Genomic DNA, 17,986 nt, shown 5'->3' on the forward strand with positions numbered 1-17,986 from the left:
TCCCCCCCCCCCCCCCCGTTTTCCTGGAGCTTTCAAATGTATCATTAAGTTCCTAGTATGAGAACGTCTCCAGTTTCTCAGTGTCGGCACTTCATGTTCAGAGCTTGCCCCTTAGATCTGCCTCTCCTGTGGCTCATAGGTTTGGGTATGTGGTTTCCATTTGCATTCAATTCTAAAAGTTTTAAATTTTCTTCCTGATTTCTTTCTTGACCCAGTCTTTGTTCAGTAGTGAGTTATTTAGCTTTCATGAACTTTTACACTTTCTGCTGTTTCTAGTGTTGATATCCGACCTTAAGCTGTTGTGGTCAGAGAAGATGCAGGGTGTTATTTCAGTTTTTCTTTTATCTGTTAACACTGGTTTGTATCCTAATATGTGATCAATTTCAAAGCACCTTCTGCCTGTTAGGTTCATTTGATTTATGATGCTATTTAATTCTCGCATTACTCCACTTAGTGTGGATGACTTGTTTGTTGATGAGAATGAAATATTAAAATTATCCACTGTCACTGTGTTAGGATCAATATGTAATTTTAACTGTAGTAGTGTTTCACTTATGAAATCATGTACCCTTGTATTTTGTGCATAAATGTTTAGAATCATAATATTCTCTTGGTGGATTTTGTCTTTAATGAGATATAGTGCCCTTTATTATCTCTTATGATTACTTTTTGTGTCAGTCTACCATGTCAGCTATAAAAATGGCTTGCTTCTTGGTTCCATTTGCTTAGAATGCCTTTTCCAATCCCTTTACCCAAACTCATGTGTGTCCTTGATGGTAAGATGTGTTTCTTGGAAGGAGCAGAAAGATGGATCCTGCTTTCTAATCTAGTCTCTCTGTCTGACTTATGGGGTCTATGAGATCATTAATATTGAGTTATTAGCTGTGTTTAGTAGTTCCTGTTACTTTGCTGTTGTTTTATTCATCTCTCCCTTTTTAATTTTAAGATTTGGTTTGCTTATTGATTTAAGAATACATCAATTTTAATGTCCTTTAATTCTTCCCGAAAGGTGTAACAACTCAGCGCAGCACACTTATCTCTTTTCCGTATAATTTCCCATAGATATTAATTTTCTTCCTTTTATTGAAAATGCATTATTTTCTTACATAATATATCCTGGTTACAGTTTCCCCTCTGTCTACTTCCCTCAGTTGCTCCCCACCTCCTCTCTCACCTGGATCCACTTCCTCCTCATCTCTCATTAGATTTCTTTTTTTTTTTTTAATATTTATTTATTTATTAGGTATACAATATTCTGTCTGTGTGTATGCCTGCAGGCTAGAAGAGGGCACCAGACCCCATTACAGATGGTTGTGAGCCACCATGTGGTTGCTGGGAATTGAACTCAGGACCTTTGGAAGATCAGGCAATGCTCTTAACCTCTGAGCCATCTCTCCAGCCCTCTCATTAGGTTTCTTAGAGATAAAAATAAAATATAACAAAATAAAATCTAATAAGGCAAAACAAAAACTGCCACATTGAAGTTGGACAAGACAAATCAACAGAAGGAAAAGAGCCCAAGAGAAGGCACATGAATCAGAGACCAACTCGTTTGCACACTCAGGAATCCCATGAAAACCCTAAACTGTAAGCCTTACTATGTAGGCAGAGGTACAGACCCATGCAGGCCCTGCCTGCTGCCTTAGTCTCTGAGTTCATATGGCTTTGCTCATGTTGATTTAGAGGGCCTGTTTTCTAGGTTTCTCCCATTCCCACGGACTCGTATTCTTTCTGCCTCCTCTTCTGCTCCTTTATTTTTTTTAATTTTATTTATTTATTATTTTTGTTTATTTTTTGTTTTCTGAGGCAGGTCTTCTCTGTGTAGCCCTAGCTGTCCTGGTATTCACTCTGTAGACCAGGCTGGCCTCGAACTCACAGAGATCAGCCTGTCTCTGCTCCTGAGTGCTGGGATTAAAGGCATGCGCCACCACACTTAGCTTGAGCCTTATTTCAGTTTGCCTTTTCTTTAGCAATTCTATTTCTATATTAAATTCTACTTACATATCTTGCATTTTTTTTTATTTCATTCTGCTCTGTTCTCATGGTTTTTATTTACATCCTCTTTAAGGGTCTTGAACATATTCATAATTACTATTCTGAAGTCTTTGTCTTGTGCTGGAGCTAAATTGCTTTGCTTGGTATCTATTGCAGTAGGGTTGCTGGCTTCTGGAGGAGGCATATTGACTTGCTTGTTCATATTTATGGGTTTTTTTTTTTTGCTAGGATTTAGACATCTGGAGTTAGGACATTTTGGTGTTTATTGGTGTAGATCTTGTTTCTTGGTCTCGCCTTTGTTGGGTAGGGTGTGTAGTTCTTTGTTTGCTGTTGCTGCAATATAGACAACTGTGGATCAGAAAGATGACTTTTTTTTTTTCGGTTTTGGGATTACTCTGGGTTCCCTTATAAAATATGTTGAAGTCATAACCTAAACTTAAGAGTTGTGTTAATATTATAGTTAGAAGAGAGTATATTTAGAACAATGAGTTCTTTGTCAGACATCTTTTTGCCAGTTTTCTGAAGCCCATTGGTCTCAGAATACTAAGCATGTTCTGGGGGTGCATGGATAATGTTCATGGAGTATCACCTGTCAGTCTGAGGTAGTCTCCTGCTTTTGATCTTTTTCTCCCTCACTTGTTACAGTATGAGGAATTATTATCTATGCAACATATTTCAGACAACAGTTTTTAAATTTGAAATGTCGACTTGCATTCAAGTAAAAAGGATTCTAAGTTTATTCAGTCTGACCCAGTAATTGTGTTCTTTTTAAGAGATTCTTTTCTACCCCTGCTATGCTTTTATGATTTTTGAAGGCTTATAATATAGATGTGTATACATGCTTGCTTATTTTTGTCTCTTGATAGAGTAACAAAAATTATATTTAGCTCTATGTATAGCTATTCGAGGAGATTGGGAATGATAGGAAAGATAAAAATGTGGGTTATGTTTTTTTGACGTTCATTTTGAAAATTATAGTGAGTTTTATTCAGAACACTGAGTTAATAAATGAATTTATTTACTGAAAATCTTTGAATATTTGCCTCTAGTTTGACTGATGTAATCTTTCACCTAGTAAACCTTGGTGCCTCTCAATTAATATGTTCAAAGCCAGTTCTAGTTCCCTCTATCAAGTCAGGCTTAGTTTTTGTGACTTTTGGTCAAAGACATCTTCCAGGTTCCCAAGGACAAAAATATAGTTATGAAAAAAATGATGTCATTGCCACCATCCTACTTTGTTAAATCCAGCCACAGCTGCTTGCTCTGAAATTCCATTGACACCCCATTTATCCTTTTTCAAGTGTCAGCTTGGAATTCACAAGAGGAAACTCCAAGTTTGCTATTTTCAACGGCCTTCAAGGGCTCCATAACCTGCTTTTCCTTTTCTTATTTCTTCTCACCACCCCTGAGTCTATATCAGTAATAATCAAATGAATTGCCATGCATTGATCATAAGAACACATTTCCTGTGTGCCGGAAGCTGTCTGGGTACTGGTTTAAGAGCTTTGTGTATATTAACTTGTTAACTCCTGAGAACAACCTTCTCAGTTGAGTGTATTATATTAATTGATATGGAAGTTACTTATCTAAATTAATACATCTTGTAATAATAAGAGAAGCTTTCAAAGCTAGGTTATGTAGTTATGAGATTCTGTTCTTGGGTCCCCAGCTTTCCAGAGGCACCTTTCTTTTTCAAGTAGCTCTTTCTGTTTCTAATTTTGTTTTTAGCATGCTATTGGCTTTGTTATTGCTGTCTTCTCTGCAAGAAAAATCTCTTCTCTTTCTACCATGAAATCAAATTTTTCACTTTTGTAGAGATTCAAGTTCCATAAAATCAGCCATAGGTATTTCATGCCATAGTATTTTCTTCTCTTGTGTTTCTATTTACTTTACCCCAGTATTTTAACACAGTTTTTCTTGGCACACAGTGATTATTTAATAAGTTTGGCTTTTCCTGTAGGATCCTAATATTAATGTATCCAAGTCTTTCTCACTTCCATTTCCCTTTTCAGCCTTGGTGAGATGCTAAGTGCTGGTCAGCAAATCCCATTGTGCTGTTTAGCTTTCCTTTACTGTTGCTTTAAGGTGCCTATCTGAGATAGGCAGTCTGTGAAGAGAAAATGCATTTTCAGCCATAGTTTCCAAGGATTCTGCTCATGATTCCTTGACTCTGTTACTTCTGGCAGGGAGCATGTGTCAGAACAATCTGCTTACTTGACAATGGAGACAGAGCCCGAGGAACAGACTGGTACCCACAGTCCTCCCAAAGGCAGCCTCCCTCCCCACCTAAAACATCCCATTAAGTTTCCACCATCTTCTAATAGCGCCAAACTAAGGACTTAGCCTTCAACATGTCTTTGGGATACTACAGATCCAAACTATAGCCCCAAGCTACTCTCTAACCTAACAAAATGTTCTTCCATCTCAGCTCTGCCCCAGTGTGACTGACTGTGGGGTCTATCTTACCTCACTTCTAAAATGTAGAAAAGAATATCTAGATTTAGGACCATGCTGAGCATTGGAGATAATGACACAAATGTCCAGCAAGTCCTTTTGTTCTTACATGTCATGTTCTAAGTCATGTTAATGGTTTCCTGACTTCTAATGCCCATGAGTCCTTCATTCATGGTCATCTTGAGAGCACAATCTCTTCTTTCTTCTTATAAGGTTATGATCAATTTGTTTAGACTGAAAAAAGATGAACTATTGTTTCATTTCCAGGATCTCTTTTACACCCTGTTCCATTGGTGCCGCTATCATTAGCAGTGTGTTATCTTTTGACATGCTGCCTATTTATAATAGCAAACCAGCAGTCCTTTGTTCCCTCGCAACTCTTTGTCAGATGCCACCTGGTCTACATAATGCAGTTTCATCTAGTTTGACTAGATAGATGAGAAGTGTTCACTGTATACACTGCAGTTTGAACTAATAGCTCTGACCAGTCCCTTAAAAGGTAGATTGGTAATACAGTTCAGTAGGTTTTTTCTTGCAATTATAGCTTTGATGGCTGTTTTTCATTTAGGTTTTTGTTTACCATGTGTGCTTTTTATTCATGAATCTTTTCATCCTTTGCTTCCATCTGACACCATGTGTTTGAGGTTGCATTTTATGAATGTAAAACCATGAACATAATTACTAAATGATTTAGGTTTTATTTCTGTCTCATGTGTTCTTAAAAATACCAGCTGCTGCTTAGTTGAAATGTAATTTAATTTGACTGACACTTGAGATTTATAGTTTCTAAACATGAATATATTTTCCTTGTTTGTTTTCATAAGCATTTTGGTTCATATGTTAATGTGTCTCTTGATTTCACTTTTCTTCTTCATCAATAAAACAACAAAAGGAAACCTTGGAGGGGGAATTGTTAAAATTTTGAAAACATTTTTTTAGAGTTCACACTTAAGCTCACAGAATTCTTTCTCATTTTGGTAGTTTTACATGTTCTATTTTAGGAGCTTTCATTTTGTTCACAGCTTTTGATAGTAATATAATGTTGCATTTTATTTGTGGAAATAGTTGCATGCTAGATATGTGAAGTAAATATTTCTCCTCAATTGCTTAATAAAGTCTTAAAAACTTAATGGCTGCTTTATTTCTGTGTACACCTAGCATGCCGTTGTTAATGCATTCATTCATGTTAGTGTGTCGTAGTAACTTCAGGGTGAGGGTTTGGAGAGATGGCTGATGCAGCAGGTAACCTGTGAGCCTGGCACCCTGAGTTCCAGCCCCTGATCCCATGGAAAGGTGGGAGAGAACTACTCCTGAGAGTTGTCCTCTGACCTCACAGGTTTACTATAGCACATTGTGCACTCACGTTCACACGCACCACCAGTATCATCACCACTACCACCAACATCACTACCAACAACAACAACAAGTAAAGTAAATCTCAAAAATAATTTTGGCATGAGAAAGCATCTTACAAAACTGATGATACTTTGGCTCTTCGCACCAGAAAACTTCTTAGGTAGATAGCGTCTAAATATTTAAATAGCCTTTGATAGCCTGTTTTGGAATTGGGATGATACGTGTGGCTTGGTTTAAGATGAATAGAACATTAGTATTTAAGAAGTAAATAGACAGGTTAAGTACTCTAACCCGAGGACGACTGGTGAGGGTGGAGAAGGTGCATAGATGGGACTTGAGGAACAGGGATGTTCAAAGACAGAGTCTGCTGGAGACGTGGTTAGCAGCAGGACAGGCCTCCACGGGGGAGCAGTGCTTCTGATCTTTCTTTATTGCTACTGTGCATGGCATTCAGTGTCTCATTTGCTCTTTATTGTGGCTTCCGTGGTGGCTTTGTCAGCCCTAATACGCTGTCAGAGAAGTAAAGTTAGCCTTAAAAAATTAAACCTTGTATTTTAGATCAGCAGGAAATGGCTTTTGATATTGATTTAATCTTTTGTTTCTTAAGTGTGTCTGTTGTAAAAGGTGCTTCTTGATGTAAAAAGAAACACTTCTTGGTTACATGGCTAGCTTTTAGGGGAAGAATTAAAATGGTCTCTGAAGTGTCAGAAAAACTAACAGGAACACCACCTACGCATGCTTTTATTAAATACAACTGTAGAAGTCTGTATTGTCATGGCAATATAATGAACGAGTGATAAGTTAACATGGAGCGAGAGGCAGAAACTGTGGTGCTCTTCAGGAAGGTTCCAGACAGCTGCAGCTTCTGTGAGGAAGAGGCCCGCATGTTTTCTTAGGAACTATTAGTTAGACAGTGAAATTAGGTGGGAATTAAAATCCACCTGAAAATAAGATACTGCACTTGTGTGTAAAAATGATAAACTTTTGTTTCTTTTTTGTTTTGTTTTGAGACAGGGTTTCTCTGTGTAGCAACCCTGACTGACAGGCCTTGAACTCACAGAGATCCACCTACCTCTGCCTCCCCAAGTGCTGGGACTAAAGGTGTGTGCTCCACCACCACCCAGCAAGCTATTTCTTTTAATTAGTTATTCAGAAAATCTTTCTGCCCAATTTTACTATTTATGTGAACTTTTAATCCAAATGAATGCTTTATTTACTTCACTCATTCAGTGACATTTATTTAATGATGTTCTACTTTGTATTGGGCCATTTTATAGATAGATAATGGGGCCATAAATACGAACAGAGTATTACTGGCTGAAGACACTCATATCTCTCACATACTCAATTTTTAAAAAATGAGATGACAAAATTATTCAGACTTACCCACACATTGGATAGTTTTAGAGAAGTCATGGGTAGCTCGAAGAGACTGCTGTGCAAAGCCGACCTGCCATGCACACATAGCCTCATTCTGTTAGCTCATTTGTCAGAGTCAGAGAATCAGTAATGGGACATTGCTTTGACTCCTCAGAACTCAACCCAAGGTTTTCCTTGATGCTTTGGAACTTGATATAAGTTTTATTTCCATTAATTATAGCAGCTTTCAGTATTTTTAGTTCCGCTAACCAAATAAAACTAATATTAGACCTGGAAATTAAAAGAAATTTTTAGCTGTATATAGAAAGCATTAATTATAAGGTGATGTATTTCAAGAGATTCTTGCCATATTAAATATTTAATATATAAAATTTTTATAGTTTTTAAATATAATTTATGTGTTTAAACATTCAAAATATTGAAAATATATGTAAATATATAGCATTATTATCATGTATATATTTTTCTACCTAATAGGATGGGGACACTTTTCAAATCTTTCATGTTGTAGACTTTTGCCACACAACTAGCTGAATCCTCGTGGTCATCAGTTGCTATTTTAGAGGCTTTAGAAAATATTAAGTAGCTCTCTAGTTTTGGAGGTTATCTGGCTGGAGGTTATTTTTAATTTTTTTTTTTGAGAGAAGTTTTATGTAACTTGTTGAGCAAGTTGATCTAAGTTACTTTCATATGCCATGTTTCTATGTGTAAAGCATGGTTTTAAGCATTTAAAAATAAATGTAGGAAACCGAGAATTAAAAAAGAAAGTTAACTGGGTAGATAGATGACTTAAAAGATACATCCCTGTCCCCCCCACTGTGAAGACTGATCTTAAGCACCATGCAAATTAAATATTGGGTAGGTATGGCAGCCAAGGAGGAGACAGAGAATACCCAGGGTAAACTGACTACCTAGACTAATTAGATCTGTGAGCTCTGGGTTTAAAAAGAGACCTTGCTTCCGAAAGTAAATAGTGATCAAGGAAGATAATGATGTCGACCTCTGGTCTCCAGCGGTAGTGACATACAGTTATACTGTGTACATGTATGTACATGTATGTGAACATGCATACTGTATCCATCCCCTCAGATACAGAGAAAGTACTTAGCTTGAGTTTATACCACTAGTAAGTATCGTGATGGGATTTGAATGCCTGGGGCCTAGTGATTACTCAGCCTGCTCACAGCAAGGTTCTGTTTTGGAAATAGACTCCTTATTGCTTTGCATCCTCTTAATACTTGTGCTATATCTCCAACATTTATTTGCTATGGATTCTCCTAACGCCCTGAATGAATTAGGAAACCACCTAAAAAAACTCTTCAGTGGTCCCTTATAGACATCCACGTGTTTGAAGAACATCTGTGCTTTATTCCCACAGAGGCACAAGATAGGTTTCTAGACTTGTAGCCATTTTTCCTCATCTTATGACTGTTTTCTCGTCTGCAGGTTTTAAATGCACAGAGGGCAGGATACAAAGCAGCCATAGTTCACAATGTAGACTCTGATGACCTGATTAGCATGGGATCCAACGACAGTAAGTACAGGTATCACTTTTCTTGTCTCCTGATTGACAGATCATTTGAAATTAAAGTTAACAGAATTTGTTCTTTCATTTTCTGTTCAAACAGTAAAGTTTCTTTTTATTATCAGATAATTCCCAGTTGTTAGCCGTCATGGATTGCTCTAAAGTATTCACCAGAGAAGACTGCTCAGGCATGGGTTTAAGCCAATAGAATGTCTTTATTAGCCAGCTAGCAACTACACTGAATGTTCAGATCCCAGTGTAGCCCTGGATCTTCCTCAGGATGAGCTTTTAAGCCCGTAACCCATGTTCTGGGCTGACATATTTCAGTTAACGAGAACAGTTAGCCAGAAGCAGAGCTACAGTTAGAGACTTTCCCAGAACCATGGACTTTGATGGATTAGGTGTTTGTTTTAGTTTTGGCAGGGAATGCTGTCTATGTGCTTAGTTTTACACCCTGAATGACACTTCCATCTTGGAGTCATTTGTGCTAAAGTTTCTAGGCTTACTAAAGTCTGGGGCCCTTTAGAGGATAATTTTAATTCCCAACTGAAGTAGAATTGACTTCTCCTTTTTCTGAACAGGGAATGGTTTTGTTTTGTTTCACTTATGTGTTTATTTATTGATTTGTAGATATTTTCTTTAAAAAAGAATTTAAAGGCCATAAACAGTGATTTCATTACTTGTTAAGAATGCCATGGAAGGCCTGTGAGAGCGCTTAGTGAACAAAGACATTGTTGTCAGGACTGACGACCTAAGTTCAGTCTTCTCAAACCACATAGGGAAGAGAATCCATTCCTGAAAGTTGTCCTGTTAACTCCACATGCATGCTGTGGGACACACACATACACACTAGAAATGTAATAAAAATTAAGGAATGCTGTATAAGCATTTTTTTGTAATTATTTAGATAGATACAGCATTACATTTTAAGATGTATAGAGTATTTACTATAAAATTTCAAAGGCTTGTATATTATTATTTCTTTCATATGTTTTGGGCAGGTACATGCATCGGTGTGTATATGTGTGTGTGTGTGTGTGTGTGTTAGTCCAGCAGTCCAGTATCAGGGGTCTTTTCCTATTGCTCCTCACTGTATTTTATCTTATAGATACGGTGCTTTGCTGCCCCTGTGTCTGTGTACCACGTGTGTACTGTGTCCAGAGAGGCCTAAAAGAGGGCATTGGATCCCCAAGAACTGGAGTCTAAACAGTTTTGAGCTGTCATGTGGGTGCTAGGAATAGAATATGGGTCCTGTGGAAGAGCAGGCAAGTAGTCTTGATTGCTGGGCCATCTCTCCAGCCCTTTCACCTTATTTTGAGATTTTCCTCTGAACCCAGAACCTAGATTGCTGCCCAGCAAGCCCCAGGGATCCTCCTGTTTCTGTCTTCTACTACAGAAACTACAGTACTGAATTAGACTTTTTATATAGGTGTTGGATACCCAAACTCTATTTAGATCTCCCTAAATAAAGCAAACCCTTTTATCCATGGAACCATTTTACCAGTCCCTGTGTGGATGGATGGCTGCCTGGCTGCATGGATTTATGCTTACCTGCCTGCCTGCCTTCTTCCCTCTGTCCCTTCCTTCTTTCCTCCCCTCTTCCTCCTCCTCTTTTTATTTTTTTTGAGACAGGGACTCTCTGTATGTCTTCCTGGCTATTCTGGAACTCACTATATAGACCAGGCCTGCCTAGAGCTTCCAGAAATCTTTCTGCATCTGCCTCTCAGGTACTGGGATTAAAGGTGTGTGCCACTATGCCCAGCCTCCAGCATACTTTGTCGTATCAGTTAGTCTTTTACATCATGTGGATGCATTCATAATTTATTTGAAATGAAAATATTTTCTTATTCTGAATATTAGTTCACAGGAAAAATGAGCCAACTTTAAGGAGCTAAAAAGACCTTTTCAATGATTTTGGTTTTTTTTGATATGGTACTATGTAGCCATAGCGAACTCTTATGGATCTACACCCACCTGTCTCTCCTTCAAGGTGCTATGATTAGAGGTGTGTGACACCATGCTCATCTGCCCAGTGAGTTCTTTAAAAGCTGTATCCTTCACTTAATCTGTGACTGCTAAAGCTCTGGAGGGAAAGCTATCCTGGCTTGTTGGGAAGTCAGACTGTACCTGGAGCTGGGGTGCAGTGGGATGTAGCAATCCCACTCCCCTCCTAGAGAGAGCCGCTACAGCTGAGCTCTGTCCAGTTTCCCCTCGGGAACACCCTAGCAGAGCTCTCTGTTCCTCCTTCTGCTCCCACCCAAGATGTTACTTCTGTTTTACTCTGCTCAAGGGAAAACCCCTATAGAAATGTAGCCCTCTCCTGCTCCAGCGATAGGGGAATGCCTCAGCAAAGGTTCTTCTGTTTCGAGCTGATGAAAAACTCTTTTAAGAAAGATTTGTTTGTGAAGGAGGAGTCCAGGAGAGAGGCTACCTCTGCCAGGGTGGGAACGGACACTTCGTAGGGGCACAGTTTTCCCAGGGAGAAGATTTTTCTGCTCAGAGATTGGCTGGTTTAGTTGGTAAGGGGCAGTATTGGCTCTGGTTTCAGGGTCAAACTGTGTTTCTTTCACTGTCCCTTTGTTGCCTTTTGGCTCTAATTTCAGGACTAAAACATATTTCTTTCATAGACTTTGGTTCTAGGACGAAGTATGTTCCTTTGGCTCTGGTTTCAGGACCAGGGTGGGTTTCGTTCGCTAGCTTAGGTTTCAGGAGCAGGGTGGTGTGTTTTGGCTGGCCCTTTCCTCCTACACAATGTAGTTTCCACAATTCAGGACTATCATATATATTTTTTTATTAAAAAATTTTTAAGAACTTCATATATGAATTCTGTTTGCATCATTTCTATCCCTCCCTCTCTTCTCTCCAATGTCTCTTATGTTCCCCTCTCCCTAATTATTTTCTCTCCACTAACTGTTACTGTTTCACACACACACACACAACCTGCTGAGTCTATATAGTGTTGCTTTTATGTACATGTGTTTAGGGCTGACCACTGAATTAAATAGTCTATTGACCTCATGCTGGAGAAAACCTATTTCTCTCTCTCTCTCTCTCTCTCTCTCTCTCTCTCTCTCTCTCTCTCTCTCTCTCTATCTTACTTGGACAACCATATTTGTTGGGTACAGTTTTCCTGTCTTGTCTAGAAGATATTATCTTGCATCAGGCATCCTGGTCCCCTGTCTTTTAGAATCTTTCTGCTCTTTCTTACTCAATTTTCTTGTACCTTAGGCATAGGGTTGTATTGTAGATGTATCAGTTGAGATGTGGCATTCCAGTCGCTTGTGCTCTGTGTTTTGACCAGTTGTGGATCTCTGCAGTGGTCTCCATCTGCTGCAAAGGGAAGCTTCTTTGACAGGGTGAGAACTTCACTGACTTGTGGATGTAGGGATAAGTATTTAGAATGCAGTTAGGATTATGCTGCTTTAGGAAAGTGGCCGTAGTAGGTTCTCCACCAGAGTCCATCACCTCTCCAGCCATGGATGGTGCTGGGTTTGCGGTACTGGGCCCGAAGTCTGTCCTATTGAGCAGAAGTCCAGTTAGAGAGCTCTCGTTATCCTGACGCATGTGCCATTGCTGTGCAAAAGACTGGAGATTTGACTTTTCTTTTCTCTCTTTAAAATTCCCCCCTTTAAGTTTTAAAATTTCAGTTGATACATCCTAACTCAGGTGATATATGTGATTTGTGTACGTTATTGACAAAATAAAAGAAGGCTTCCTTTGACCAGAATTCTAATTCAAACTCAAGCTTTTTAACGTGAGGACTGTTCTGATTCTTTCTTGATCTCATAGGTCAGTAGATGTTATTACTAACAATTATAAGTCAATAGCTTCAAGTCTCTCTCACACTTTATCACAGTATCTTCATGAAAGAATAAAATCTCTTACAAAGGGAATATAATTCTAAGTTTTGTCAAAAAAAAATTTAGGGCTGGTGATGGGACTCACTGGGTAAAGTACTTTGTCAGCCAGAACAATCTGAGCTCCACCATCAGAGAAGTTCTTGCAGGAGATGGGACAAATACAGAGACCCACAGTCAGACATTATGCAAAGATTGAGAGACCCTTGGAATACTCAGCCCTAAATGGGCTATTTTCATCAAATCTCCCCCCTGGAGAAGATTGTTTTCATTTGTGTTTCCGATTATTTTATTTCCAAACCTGAGTAATAGATAATCTTAAAAACAAAAATCTTTTTTTTTCTTTTTGTGTGACATTTCATTTTGGCTTTAAATACAGAGGTCAGAATCAAGTTTCTGGGAAAAGCAGTCAGAAGCTAGCTCTGCTGTAACCTCTAGGAGGAAGTCGGAACTCCCTTAGCTCTTTGCTTCATGCCAGTTAGTCCCTGTCACCATTTCCCGCTTGAGAGCCAGGGGCATGGTGCTGTCTCTTAGACTCCTTTAAAATGGTTTTACATCGGTGGCTTGTCTCTGTCTTGGAATTGGGTATGTAAAGTAAAATTTTTCCTCTTTACTTAGGAGTTAGATAATTTGTGGGAAGGAAGGCTGAAATATTGCCATCTTCTTTGTTCTTTGATAGTTAAAGTTTTATGTATTTAGGAGAGTAAGTAAAATGGAAATATTAAAGATAAAAACTTATGTTTCTGTTCTGTAAGACGTTGAGAGAACTGAGTGAGTGTGTGTGTGAGCAGCATTGCCCTTGTCTCGTCGTGCGGTGCTTCTGAGCACTGGTGTGAGTATAAATCTGCAATCTGGTGGGTCAGATAGTAGGCTGTGGACTCTGAATGTGATTGCTTCCAATTGCATTTGCTGCTGTTAGATAGAACCTTAAATGCTAGCTTTTTACAAATAAACTTACTGTTCTTTTGCACAGTTGAAACATTAAAGAAAATTGACATTCCATCTGTCTTCATTGGTGAATCATCAGCTAATTCCCTGAAAGATGAATTCACATATGAAAAAGGGTAAGTAATGAATATCAAAAATATCATGTAACTTCACGTTGTTCCTTATATTAGACTAGAATTATATAATTTTAGTTACATTGATAATAATTTATTTAGAGATAAGATCTTACTGTATAGCCCCGACTGGCCTGGAAAAGATTATTTTATTATGTGCTCATAGATTGCACTAAATTATCTCTTCTTAATATAAGTCACTGTATTGTAAGCAATTGTTCTTTTGTATTTGATTATGTATTAAAAATATGTTCATGCTATAGAGATTTGCTGATGTGGCTAAACATAAGTTTTCCATTTATGGCTTCTTTTCAAGTTTCTGATGAGGTATTTTATTGGTTACAATTATTGATAGACTTTACTCTGTCATTACATTTTCTAAGGAGAGTTTAATTTGCATAAATGAAAGCTTATTTTATATGGTGATGTTAATCTGTGGTTGCCAAAATTATTTTATGGTTGATAATAATTTTTCTATTACACATGTGAATGGCTTCACCTTTCCTTTCTAATTTTTCTACTTGAGTTGCTTTCTGTCATCTAAACGCACTGACAGTACCTTTAACACATGGTAATCAGTAGAGATAGTGGGTATCTTTACCTTGTTCATTAGTGAGATAGTTTGATTCAAAATAGGAATCTAACTTTTAATCATATTAAGAATAAATTTCACTTTATTTTTTTAAACACTGTCTAATTAATTTAATCACTGTGAAAAATAATAGCACGTAGGGCATTGGAGAGATGGCACAGAAATTAAGGGGGTATACTGCTCTTGTGGAGAGCCTGAGTTCAGTTTCCAGCATGTGCATCTGTAGCCAACATTTGAGCTCATCACAGGTTGTTTCTTTGATAATTGGATGGATCAAAGACTCTGGTGTGTGGTTCTGAAAGCTCTGTACTTTATTGGCTGGTGTCAGAAAGAGAAGAGGCAAGGCTGTGTATGTCAGCGGGGAGCTGGGGAATTAGCAACTTGTTTTCACATGTAGGCCTTGACATCATGTTTGAAATTAACCTGAAAATACAAACACAGAATAAACCTTATTTCCTCCATTGCACATTTCCGTGCTTCAGAGATCAATATTAGCTGCATGGCCATAGAATGTGATGTGGTAAGAAATTACTAGAATTGCTTGAGTGCCTCTTTGTTGTTCTTGTTCCCCAAATTGAGATTAATCTGGGGTGAATCTGTAGGTTCACCCGCAATAGACACAAAATAGGAAACAGTTCTCAGCCATAGGTAGTCACTGTCACTACCTCTACCATTAGCAGTCTGGCTAGGAAAGGGCGGTAATTTGAAAGTGCACTGAATTTGTGTCCCAGTTAGGGGCATAATCGCTGTGATAAAGCACCCTGACCAAAAGCAGTCTATGGAGGAAATGGTTTATTTTGTTTACATTCCCAGGTAACAGCCCCACACTGAGGGAAGCCATGGCAAGAACCTGGAAGCAGGAACTGAAGCAGAGGCCATAAAAGATCAGTGTTTACTGGCTTGCTCCTAATGACTTCCTCAGCCTATTTTCTTTTAAACCCCAGCTCGGGGGTGGTACCACCAACAACGGTCTGAGCCCTCCCGCATCCATCACTAGTTAAGAAAATGTCCCACAGGCTTGCCTAGAGATTGTCTTAGAGATTTTCTGGATTGTGGCTCTCTCAGATAACTAACTTTTATGAAGTTGACAATAAACTAGCCAGGACAACCTGTAATTCAAGATGCATAAAATACTTAATCAATTTCAGATTATTTATACTTATTGTAGAATGTCTTGACCATAGCTAAAGTGATTTGAAATGTGGCAGGCTAGCGTGAATAGGACATGTAGAATTTTAGGTTTAGAATCCAGACCACTGAATCCCAGCAGTGCCTCTGGGAATGTCTGTAGTGAATTCCAGACCATGTTTATTCTAACATGTGTTAATTTTACTTTATTGGAATTTCCTGATGTGCTTTTTTATAACTTGTTTCTTCTTGCCTAGCAAGTTATTTCTAAGCAAATCATCATGCTAAATCACAGAACCGTGTTTGTTTTGTCATATGGGGGAATGTTTCTATGTAAGTCATAAACACGAAGAAAAGAGGAACTGGAGTACAGGAAGTATAAGCGAACTGCTGAAAGATGAAGAAGCTGTCATCGGTTAGCAGAGCAGTCCAGCGTTTGGACAGCAGCACTGTTAATTGTAGCACGTCGGTGGGGATGTGGCAGTGACGTACCAGAAGATGGATGGCTCACACAAGAGGCACCATTGGTGTAGTGCAGAGGGTTTGTGCCCAGATGAAATTATTTTCTGAAATGGCCTTTTGCTAGAAGAGATGATGAGGCAGGTTCCACGCTGCTGCTGGTTTCTTCTTTCTGCACCAATGCTGTTATCACCTAGGTATTTTAAACAAAGCTACAAAAATTCATGTGAAATAATTTATTATCCTCTATTCTGCTGAAAACTTACACTGTGCTCTTGCAATCCTTGCGAGTTTTTGGAGGGTATTTGCATTATTTGGGAGAAATCCCTGGTATTGTTTATACTTGTTGCAGTTTACTTGAATTCCTTAGATGCAAATTTGACAAATGATAGTAGTAAAAACAGTTTGGAAGTCAAAATAACGTATTTTTTTCATAAGTACTGTGAATCCTAAAGACCTCTGTTAGTGGGGAAAGAAGCAACTTGGCTTTTTTGTTGTGTTGTTGTTGTATACTGAGTGTCATTACTTTACCTGAACTGAGTATGTGGCATTATTACCTTAAAAAAAAATCACCTAGCAGTGAGTAGTAGGGTAAGATGGCTGCCTCTGCTCGGTCTAGTACCGCAGTCCTTCCAAAGGAGAGAACATCCACACTGCTGAGTGCTGTAGGCCCCTCCTTAGCCTAGGGGACTTGTAAAGCAAAGCTTTCATACGTGTAATGTGTGGCTACACATGACATGCACATCAGTGAACTCTACTCTGACCATTGTTTGCATCTAGTAGGGTTCCAGCTGTTTTGTAATAGTGAAGTCACAGCACCAACAGCACGGTTGTAACAAAGAGGAGTGAGAGATGGTTTCCATTCCCACAACATACATATTTCTGCAGCCAAACTGTGGAGAACATGGAAGTGTACAAGAGATCACTCCTAGAAATTTCTTGAGATGTTTTCATGGAATATCTCACAGGGGCTGTGTGTATCATCCTAGGTACAAAGGGTGAAGTTATATATATAAGGAGGAGGGGGTATAATTTGGGTCAGTAATTTCTCTAGAGCAGTGGTTCTCAACCTGTGGGTTGTGACCCCTTTGGGTTCAAATATCAGATATTTACATTATGATTCATAACAGTAGCAAAATTATAAAGTATCAATGAAATAATTTTTTGACTAGGGGTCACCACAACATAAGGAGCTGTATTAAGGGGTCACAGCATTAGGAAGGTTGAGGATTACTGCTGTAGAGTGTTTGTAAAAAAAGGTGTGTTTATTTTTATTTTATACTCATGAGTGTTTGTCAGCATATATGTATGTGCACATGTGCATGTCTGATGCCTGCAAAGGCCATAAGAGGGCATGTGATCTTTTAGCTGGAGTTATACGTGGTTATGAGTTACCCAGTATAGAAAGTACAAGTTGAAGCCAGTTCCTCTGAAAGAGCAGCAAGTGCTCTTAAGCACCGAGCTGTCATCTCTCCGGCCCGAGTCGATAGAGTTTTTATGTTGGTGAGTATAAAATTAAAAATGTTAGTGAATGAGGTAGAGGATCTTATGCATTACTCAGGTGCTACTTCTTTTTTTTTTTTTTTTAAAGCTTTATTGTTTTGTTTCTGTGTGGTTTTTTTCTTTGAATGTGTATATGCTCACCTCACCATGTGTGTGTCTAGTGTCCATGGAGGTCATAAGAAGGTGCTGGGTCCCCTATAGCTGGAGTTATGAATGGTTGTGGACTATCATGTGGGTGCTGGGACTCAAAACCAGGTCCTCGCCAACAGCACCAAGTACCCTTAACCACTGAACCATCTCTCTAGTCCTACAGTTTCTGTTATGCTGATGTTACATATAAAATACAACTCTCGCATAGTTCACTGCATTCAGTAAATAATATTCCTTCAGGGGTTATTCTGTAAAATATGCAAAATAGACTTCACAAATATAAAAAGTATCCCTTAAACCAGTGGTTTTTTTTTAACCTTCCTAATGCTGTGACCCTTTAATACAGTCCCTCATGTTGTAGTGTCTCTCAACCATAGAATTGTTTTTGTTGCTACCTCATAATTGTGATTTTGCTTCTGTAATGATTTGTAATGTAAACATCTGTGTTTTCTGATGGTCTTAGATGACCCCTGTGAAAGGATTGTCTAACCCACAGGTTGAGAACATCTGTCTTAAATTATGTAAG

General features: G+C 38.5%; 1 protein-coding gene across 2 annotated transcripts in view; it reads left to right on the forward strand.

The window, feature by feature from the left end:
• Rnf13 (ring finger protein 13) overlaps window positions 1–17,986 on the forward strand; it is a 76,684-nt gene that overhangs the window by 37,829 nt on the left and 20,869 nt on the right. For both annotated transcript variants that reach the window (XM_050120222.1, XM_050120223.1), the window contains 2 exons: window positions 8,632–8,719; window positions 13,541–13,631. In XM_050120222.1, coding sequence (XP_049976179.1) covers window positions 8,632–8,719; window positions 13,541–13,631 — 179 coding nt within the window. The remainder of the gene's footprint in view (window positions 1–8,631; window positions 8,720–13,540; window positions 13,632–17,986) is intronic.

This window comes from Alexandromys fortis, unplaced genomic scaffold (genome assembly GCF_014885135.2).
Source record: "Alexandromys fortis isolate MF-2015 unplaced genomic scaffold, M_Fortis_MF-2015_v1.1 scaffold_172, whole genome shotgun sequence".
Classification (NCBI taxonomy): Eukaryota; Metazoa; Chordata; class Mammalia; order Rodentia; family Cricetidae; genus Alexandromys; species Alexandromys fortis.